The sequence below is a fragment of the Streptopelia decaocto genome (genome assembly GCF_964273445.1).
Source record: "Streptopelia decaocto genome assembly, chromosome: 1".
NCBI classification, from domain to species: Eukaryota; Metazoa; Chordata; class Aves; order Columbiformes; family Columbidae; genus Streptopelia; species Streptopelia decaocto.
In genome coordinates, this window is record NC_138663.1 from 72,613,413 (window position 1) to 72,623,431 (window position 10,019).

The following is a 10,019-nucleotide window of genomic DNA, read 5'->3' on the forward strand; positions in this document are numbered from 1 at the left end:
AGGAAACATTTAAAATAATAAGCTCACTCTGCAAGATGCACAGCATGCCCTAATATGTTGCAGACTGCCCCCACTGTCTCCTAACAGGACACAGAAATTAGAAGCAATCCCTAGGAAAAGACTCCGGATGAAATGCTCTGAAATTGCAGTGGAGGCTGAATCCCAGTTTCAAAAGTGAGAGACAACTAATTTTGTGCTCCTGTAAGCCTAAAATATTCTTCAAAATGTGACTTTGTTTCCTAAGTCATTCCAGTGATTCAAAGAATGTGACTTTCCAGGTTTTACAGCCCTGAGTCCATAATTTGCTGAAAGTTCCTTTCTCTAAAAGAGACAAACTATTTCACCGCACATCCCTTGTGAGAACACTCGTGAAAGAAAAGCTTTTGATAGTTGTGCTTGATGCCATACTTTCTGCTTTCCCACTTAAATTGATTTGCAGACAGATATAAATCCAGTTTGAAAAGTTTGGTGTTACAGCTTGGGTGGGTTGGATGGATAACTAGTGCTTATCCATATGTCCTGAATATGCAAGCTTCAGCTCAAAATCTCATGAGGATAGTTCTCCTGCTTCCAGTTGAGCTGGCTTTACTAGCCTGTTTTTTTTTCCTTCCAGAAACACACCCTTAACATCGACTGCCAGGAGCTACATCTGTTACTACCCTACTTTTTGAACACTTTGCTTTAAAATTAGAGAGGGGGAATAGCCAAATATTTTAGGACTGCTAAATGGTTTTATTCTAGAAATGAGCATGCCCATGCATACCATGCAATGTATGGAAGACAGATATCATCCATCTAGTAAAATATTATTGCACCCCTTCAAACCTGACATCTCTCTTCACCCCTTTAAGATGATATTTAAAACCTTACCTTCAAGCTTTACAGGAAATTTCATAGAAAAGAGAGTGAAATACTGCAATCATACTTGGTTTTGGGATGATTCGAAGGGTGCTTCTCAAGATTTTTTCTTTTTGAAACATTATACTGTAATAATAAAATTCAGGAAGTTTTAACTGATTGCAGCAGTTTGTTGCCCAAGCTTAGCAGCTATTTTGTCATCTTCTAGAAGGCCGGGAAGAGGCACAGATTGGTCAGGCTGTGTAGCCCATCCTCATAATAGTAGGGACATTCATCTGATGGTCAGCAGGTCCCAAAATCCCAGACTTATTTTCCTGCCAACCAATGGGAGAAGAGTATGAAAAACAGGGATGTGACAAGAGAGGGAGTAAGTACAGTAATTCAGTTCCTCCTCTCCCATCCCACAGACTACAAATACTGTTTTGATGGTTAATGGGGCAGCCTCACAGAGGAGCAGAAAGAAAAATATGCAGATGAAGCACCTGTATTCTATTCTTGCGGGCTCCATGTCTTTGCATGGCTGGACACAACCGAAGGAGGCATGGCATGAACTGCTCACTTTTGACATCTGTGATCTGCTGTTAATGAAAAATATTTTCAGGACATCTGTATTAGAGGAGTAGCACTACACCCTACTAATGTTAGTTACACCCCTGGCTATGAGAGTTAAAAAAATCAAACCCAGACAAACCCAACCTTGTTTCCCAGATGGGTCCATGAGATCAGCATTTTGTCAGCAGTGGTGGAGACTAAGGTTTGCCAGTGCCCACACACCATCGGCAAGCCATCAGCTCTTGTGGCTGCAGCCGCTCAAGTATCAAAGGGGTGGTGACATCTTATGACGAGGATCCATTTCTTTTGGTACTGGTATTACCCAAAACAAAAGTTGATCACTTGCATATTTGATGGGGGAAAACTCCTTAAGTCTTCTGTTTCTTTTTGATACTCCAGTCAGAAAGTAATATGGATTTTGTTACATTCAACATCTGGTCCAAAAATGTGCATTTCCACTAAGGAAAACACAAACCAGAAAAGACAAGCCAAAACAAACACACACAAAATGTTACTATTGTTTTTACATATTTTATCCAGATAGGATTTTTAATACGTACAGAAACTGTATCTGATGTTATGCAGTTGGGTCTAGATATGGAACTTGAAAAAATGTATTTCTTTTCATGCGTATCGTTTTGTTTTATTTCAGTCTTTGCAAGTCTTTTTCTACTTAACTGGCAGCGGACAACCCTCAGATTGCATTTTCAGTGTATGATTTATATAGGTATAAAAATATGTGGAATAAGAAAGCTTTAACATTATATTTCACAATTCATTTAACAAAGTAGCAGTAGTTAGAACATTTTACTTGGCAAGATGATACTGGGGTGGGAGTGGGCCCGTATGTGGAAAGGGGACCTAAGGAATGTTCCTACAATTAGTCTGAGGCAGCACAGTCCAATGATGGGAATTTGCTTTGGGAGGTAGATCTTGCTGTAAACCATTCAAGATTAGATATGAGGCACTGACATATGACAAATGAAACTGCTGAGAGTGTGGGTCATACGAGCTAATGATTTTCAATCTTTAATCAGGCACCTAGCTTGGCATACTGTATTAGAGTTGAGTAAATGAGTACCTTTGAGGCTCAGGGTCAAAGCTTTGATGGGAATTTTGCTGAGGAAAACTGAGCTGGAGGGACATTTAGGAAGAAAAACATTAGTCACTCTTCATTGACAGCATTGAGTGGACAGGATCTAATCCTACCACTTCTGCCAGGTCCACTGGCACCTTGCTGGCCCAGTGGGAAGCTGCTTGAGATACCACGCAGACAGACATAACTCTGGGAAAGCCAGAGGGTGCTGGCTTGTCAGCAAAGAGGAGCGCTCTGCAGCATTTGGGTGGAAAGATGGAAGAAAAAAAGAGAAAAAAAAAAAATCTTACTTAGATTCTGCTTAGTTTGGGCCTTGTATTCCCTGACCTCCAAGTTTTTGGGCACAATTTTATACCCACAGCTGACTGTGGGCACACAAATTATAGCATTCAGGAATTTAACTACCTGATGATTGGGCCTGCGCTCAGTGTTGTAACCCCAAGCATTCCACATTCATGAGAGAAGCCTCCAAAAAAATAAAAAAAACCTGCGAGGTTGGCTTTGGGATCATGAATTAATACTTTTTTAAACGTCTGTTTTTTTGAGCCTGCATGGCTTGCATTTGCAAGTTCTTCCACCATCATAAACAGTGGGAACCTTTGAAAAAATACAGCAGTGAAAACAGATTTCTATACAGCAAAATGACTCACAAAACTGGACCTTCCGAAAGACAACAACAAAAAAAGAAATCAAGACTTAGCATCAAGTTACTGGAGATTGTACTACTGGAGGGTGCCAGGCAGTGCTGTATATAGTTGGCAGCATCTCAACCAAAGGCAAACACACACAAGCAAATGTATATATGCACACACATCCATATATAAACACACAGATACAAAGATATCACCTAGGACAGCAGAATGGGTGATATCTTGTTTTTTTCAGGAACACCTTCTGTTTTATCAGGGAAGCATGTCCACCAGCGAGATGGAGGATCCTTGGAACTGTGTCCAGTGCTGAGCCCCAACAAGAACAAGGAGCCTCACAAGCATCACCTCCTCCCATTCTTTGAGCAAGTTACTGACTTGGCCTTTTCAAACTAAAAAAAGTGCATCCCAAGCACATGCAGAACCTGACAAAACATGTATTTAACCACAAACCTGCTCTTCACCAAGGTTTACTACTTAGGGAGAAGAGGAGCACGAATCAGGTGTGGCAGATCCATCCCACTGGTAATGGTCTCCTGGAAGTCTTTAGATCTTAGTGCTCTTTGGTGAAGGTGTAGATAAGGTTGCCTTCATCCACCCTTTGTTGTGGATTTTGCTGCCAGTCTTGTGGCTGCAACTGCATGCTGATGCATTGTTGAAAGAGCCATAGAAATGGACTAGTTTGGTTTTGTTTGTTTGTTTGTTTTTGTTTTTGTTTTTTGTTTGTTTGTTTTGTTGTTTTTTTTCCTTTCTTTTTTTTTTTAATTCAGCAACATCAAGCAACACTTACAAGCAATTTTTTACCTATCCACATGGACTTCTAAATACCAATAGATTATTTTAACTTAGATTAGAATCTTGTTTGGGAGTCTTTGAAAAAACGTGTCCTTCTGCAAAGGTATGAAGTAGAGACAGAGGAATCCTGAAAAACCATGGAGTATTTCATGAGGCATTTTTCTGCTCACTGTCCCTGAGATGCTGCTGCTGGAGCTGAAGGTGGCAAGTTTTCTGTTTTCCCTTTTTTCTATAGGGAAGACAGGAAGGTGATACAGCTTGTTGGAGACCAGTGGTGTTTCCAGTGTCCACAAAAAGCTGCCCATCACTGCCTTGCTGATTTTCTTTTTAGAGTAGTTGCAGCTATAGGAACTTCTTCTCTAACCCAGCAAACCATCCTAGAAATCACCTTTTCTGCCTCTGAAAGGCTAACTTGACCTTGACCTGGGAAAAGCCTGTGGTTCCAGAAGGTCTAAGGTTTTTTTTTGAATAGGATGGTCAGATATCTTGTACTTGCTACTGTGTGTTGGCAAGGGAGAATCAAAACCAAATATTCTCTTTAATATTGAAACCCCAGAAATTCGGGAAAAAACAAAACATACAATTTAAGTGAAACTCAAACAACTCAGGAGGGTGCCCTCTATTTGCAGGGATAACCAGATCTGTATAGCTTTTATTTTAAGGCCAGTTTCTTAAGCAGTAAGCATTTTTTACTTCCCTTCTACTTCATTATGCCATTGTACTCAGATTTCGGCTCTTTTATCCCTTGCCCATTTCAGTCATGTTCTGGGATCTGCAGCGAAACCACTACAGGAGATGGTCTGCAGCATCAGTAATACTTTAAGACAAGCTCGGTAGCTCGTATTTCTTTGTTAGCATCCCATTGCGAAGGGGAAAGATCCGCTTGCTTTGTTCTTAGGCCTCGATTTTCATAAGCTAATGGTGACTGTGGGTGTAATTGTGGTCAGGCTTAAGTGGTAGCACGAGGGCAGAAAAACAGAGAGGCGCTTCCGTGAGGCCGGTTTCCCCTCTGCTGCAAACATGGAGCGGGAGGGCATCTGCTTGTCGTCTCCCCGGGCATCTGTCGTGTTCAGGGAGGGAGGGACGTGCCAGTTCTGGTGCAGTTCGGCTGCAGCCCAAGCGGGAGCTTGGGAGTGGAGTGGAACCCAAGCACCGGCCAGTGTTTGGGTCCCTTCTAGGGACCATCTGATGCTGGATTAACCTCCTCTAGCTACAGCAATAATAAATACTCCCACCTCTCTTTGGCTCACAGCTGAGCAGGACCCTTCAGTGGATTTTATTTCTTCTAACTTTGTGCAATCATTGCTCTAGTGCTAAAAATGCATCTGTGGCTGAACATTTGGTTAATATTTGGGTAGATACTGCAAGGAGGGCTGCTTCTAAAAGGGGATGGTATGTTCTGTGGGTTAAATAGTTAGTAGGTATTCTGCTATTGCCTCTGCCAGTATAGGCAAAATTTTTCATTATGCAGTGAACATGGATGCCTATTCAGCCACACAGTACCTATTATTCTGTGATATTAAAGACGGTGAAAACTTTAAAAATATTATTTGAACATTACTTAAGGCAATTAAGGTTAAACATTCTGAATCTTAAAACATTTCTAAACCCCATATTTTTTCTGTTTTCAAAATGACAATAGTTTGATTTTTTTTTTTTTTTAAATGCCCCTTGAGTCCCATGAATTACTTTGTCTCTAAAGACATGTCTTCTGAAATTTGAGTAAATCTTCTCTAATATTTGGAAAGAGAATGAAAATATTTTGTAATAACATGACCAGACACTGCATTTCTGACCAGGCACCATGTAAAACAAAATGTGTTATGAGCATTCTGCTGGGAAGTGAGAAGATTTCTAAGCATGCCTTTGAAATATTTCAACCAATAGTAATTAATATTCATATGAACTAAACAGACTGAGATTTAGGAAAGTTTGCGATACCATTTTCCTGCAGTAACAACATGCAAATGTCTGTACCCACAGGTTCTTGAAGAAAGAATGAAATTGGAGTGCAAGTGTCATGGAGTTTCAGGTTCCTGTACAACTAAGACCTGCTGGACCACGCTTCCTAAATTCAGAGAGATTGGATATATTCTGAAAGAGAAATACAATGCTGCAGTGCAAGTGGAGGTGGTACGAGCCAGTAGACTAAGGCAGCCAACCTTCCTGAAGATCAAGCAGATTAAGAGTTACCAGAAACCCATGGAAACGGATTTAGTGTATATCGAAAAGTCACCCAACTACTGTGAGGAAGATGCTTCCACAGGGAGCGTCGGTACCCAGGGACGACTCTGCAACCGTACCTCTCCCAACGCGGATGGGTGCGACATGATGTGCTGTGGGAGAGGGTACAACACACACCAGTACACCAAGGTGTGGCAATGCAATTGCAAATTCCACTGGTGCTGCTTTGTGAAGTGCAACACGTGTAGCGAGCGGACAGAGGTGTTCACCTGCAAATAATGGCATCACGTGCAAATGAACAGAACAAATAACCACGAGTGAAGAAAGTGGAGTACAACAAACGACGACAGCATCATTTTGCACATCTAGTCTTCTTCGGGGAAAAAAACAAAAAAACAAAACACAAACCAACACAAAACAAACAACACTATGACAACCACTCCCTATCCTACTACGTACACTTCTAAGGATGGTGCATTTTGGCTGGCTGGCTGTTGTAACTGATTTGGAAACAAGGGTAACAGGATTAAGGTGATGTTGACAACCACACGAAACTTTCTCCCTCTCTCTTTTTTTAACTACAATCTGGGTGTTGCAGCGTTCTCCTAGTATGTGTTTTAAGTTATACATATCAGAGAAGCTGATTGCACCACAGCTCCCATGAAATTCAAAAGAAAAAGACATTTTCTCTTATTTTACAACAAAAAAACCCACTAAGCCCTGCGCAAATAAAGACTTTTTTTTTGTTTTTTGGTTTTTTTTTTTGTTTTTTTTTGTTTTGTTTTTGTTTTTTGTTTTTGTTTTGTTTTAGGTAGTGAAACCTTCACTGACTAGAACACAGCAGTCTTGCTGCAAAAACTTGAGTTTCTAAGAAAGCAGGTAGAAAGAAAACAACTGGTAGGGAGAAAAAAATCTATGGCGGAAATACTCCACTATCAGTTTGGAAAAAAATAAAGTTAACAAAAGTACATCAGCTGCCAGTGACACTGGAACTCTTTGAATGAACATTGAAAATAATTATTTATGTTTTTAATAGTATCAAAAATTTCTAAGCACTAACGGGTAGCTATGTCTTAATTCTGTACTAAATGTAAACTTATTGGAACTCTGACTTTATGATTTTTGTATTTGGTTCTCCCTAAGTTCTTCAATGCTACTGATCTGTTGCCACTCCACTATTAGAGAGTTCAATTACTGTAGGCCTTAAGCAATTACCAGAACTGAGCAGAAAGATCATGCAAAACTGTGGTTACAAATGCTTGATAAAGACTTTTCCCGCTTGCCTCCTGAATAAGAATGACTCTTTTTAGACTCAGGCTTAAGGCGTGGAGCACCTGCCCTCAGCTCCTCATAGAGTTTTAGGATACGAATACATGCTTCGACAAATGTCAAAGGTTTTGCTTTGCTGACAAATGCACTGGCAGGATCTTCCAAGCATTGCATTTTGCCTTTAATGGTTGAAAGTTAATATTACATATAGTTTTAAATAACTTATGCTCAGTATGAACAGAGAAGATAATACAAATATGGTAGCTGAGCTCTAGGTTGCTGCAACCTGTGAGCTGTGGTGGCTTCATGAGCATAAGAAAGCTAGTATTTGAGTTAGTCTCTGTTGTTGTTATTCTAAGGCTGGCAATAACGTGCCCCCTAGTAAATACATGTATGTTGAGAAAGAAGCTGACTTTTTACACCAACACTTAATTCTAATTCACACACCTTTTCCCTATGAGAGATAAAAAAAAAATCCTCAGATATTTTACTACTGTAAAATCTAGTGTTTTTAAACTCCAAAGCCAGATATGCCCACTTAGTACACAGAACACTTAATCCTATATTTGCTTGCAGCAAGGGTCCCTACCTGATTTTCTGAAAACTTGGATTAAAAATTTCCTAAGGTCTGCGTATCTGCTTTTCTAGCTTTTGTTTCATTTTATTACTTTTATCGAGGGTCTGCACAGCCAGGGACACGGAACACGGGAGCACTTCCCATACCACACAGTGCTCTTGGCACTTGGGGTGGTGGAGCTACTGCTCTGCCAGCTCCTGTTCTGGATGTGTGAACGAGCCAGGATTACCTCCAGAATTTATGGACCTGTACTATCAAAAGTAACTAATCACCTGGGGACCTTCCTTCAAACGTTTATGAGGACCTGTCTTACCAACCCCAAGCACTTACCCTCTGAAAATCAGACTCCTTTGATGAGCCTCCATGGAGCAATCCAAAACTGAAGAGCTCATTTTTTCCCTTGTTGCAGTTGGTTTCTAAATACTAGCTAGAAATTCAAACTCAGCCTTGGCGTGAACGAGTGCAACTCCACAGAAGTCAGCAGGGGCCCCCAAAATGCTAGAGTCACTCCATATAATTTAAAAATCCCTTTGATTCATGGGTATTGTTGTTGAATAATAGTGAGATACTGTACTTTCACTACATTCTTGACAGGAAGCAAATAAAGCTCCCAAGCACAGTAATGCACAGTCTTGTGGTACTAGGTACTGTAAATATATTAGAATAGTATTTGTTAAGTACAATTGAGGAATCCAATTAAGTTATATTATTGTATATCATTTAAATGTCTATAGAGTATTTTAAATTATTGTGAACTACACTGCGTTAAAAAAGAAAAAAAAAAGGTTATATATTATAACACCAACCACTCTGAAAAGTGGACCAAAGTGACACTTTCTCCTTTTTTTTTTTTTTTTTTTACATACCCCTATTTCAAATACCTCTGTCAGCTATTGTAACACCATGGTAATAGTCCTACAATTGGATTAGCTGTCCAGAATATAATGTTTCAGAGCATCCTATAAAAGCTTTGCTTGTGTGGGGGTGCAGCATTCAGAAAGGTACTGTATTGCACAAAGCAGGGGCTGACCACAAAAATCCATGGACTTTGAACTATGTCCAAAGAAAAAGTAGTTTTGGTCAGGAAAACACCATTACCACTAATATACCGAAACATCCTCCCAAAAGGTCGACCTTTTAATGAAGGTGTCTGTGAAGAGAAGTGGATTATACACAACTTTCATTTTTAAAAATGTAGACTGATGTCAAAGAACTGTGAGAATAGAGGTTTGAATGCGACCAACAACACGACGTGGTTTAACCATACCTTAGCCACGACAAAACTCAAAATACTGTATGTTATTAAAGACTTTAAGAGCAAAGATCAATTTGTTTACTACGTTAATGTTTTATGGCAAGCAGAAAACAAAAAATGAAATGTGTTTCCATTAAAACTTATTTTTTTCCCCTTCTAGTCTCCTTTCTTTTCGTTTGTTATTCATTTAGAAAAAAAAAGAAAGAAGGCAGCAAGCCCTTATGCAAAGGCCATTTGTATACAGGCTTCTCTGGCTGAGAAATGATAGGTAGATTCCAACTCCAAAGCAGTTTTTATGTTTTGTAAGAAACAGCAATGAATGTGCCTGTGTTTGGTATCAAAGTCATATACCTACACCAATGATTCAGAGAAACTGACACAAGCATCAGCCTTGCTCCTACCAGAGACTTTGGTTGGCTCAAATGAGAAGGTGACAAATGTTTTATGATGATAGAAATGTGGCATTAGACTCCAAAACGGTTTTCAACCATGAACCTCATGTACCAGATTAGCGAAAAGAGAGAGGAATAAGAGGCATAGAGCAGAGGCTTGAGGGCCCTGACTTCAGCAGTTGCACATGCTCCAGCTTATTCAAGAAAGTTATGGACACATCTGAAAACCAACCCACATCTAAGAGCACTTACCTTGGTCAGAATAGTAGCAACCCCCTTGATATTAGAAATAGCATCTCCCTATATGAAATCTAAAGAAAATGTACAACCTTGGTTGTATTTGCCTCTCGGGGAAGATATCCAGCTATAGATAAAGGTATAGCCAAATTCCACA

The 10,019-nt window shown here is 39.9% G+C and overlaps 1 protein-coding gene across 3 annotated transcripts in view; it reads left to right on the top strand.

Moving 5' to 3' along the window:
* The window catches only part of WNT7B (Wnt family member 7B), a 97,214-nt gene extending 87,822 nt beyond the window's left edge, over positions 1-9,392 (top strand). For all 3 annotated transcript variants that reach the window (XM_082043536.1, XM_082043535.1, XM_082043537.1), the window contains exon 4: positions 5,932-9,392. In XM_082043536.1, coding sequence (XP_081899662.1) covers positions 5,932-6,411 — 480 coding nt within the window. In that variant the 3' untranslated portion in view covers positions 6,412-9,392. The remainder of the gene's footprint in view (positions 1-5,931) is intronic.
* Positions 9,393-10,019: the final 627 nt, after the last annotated feature.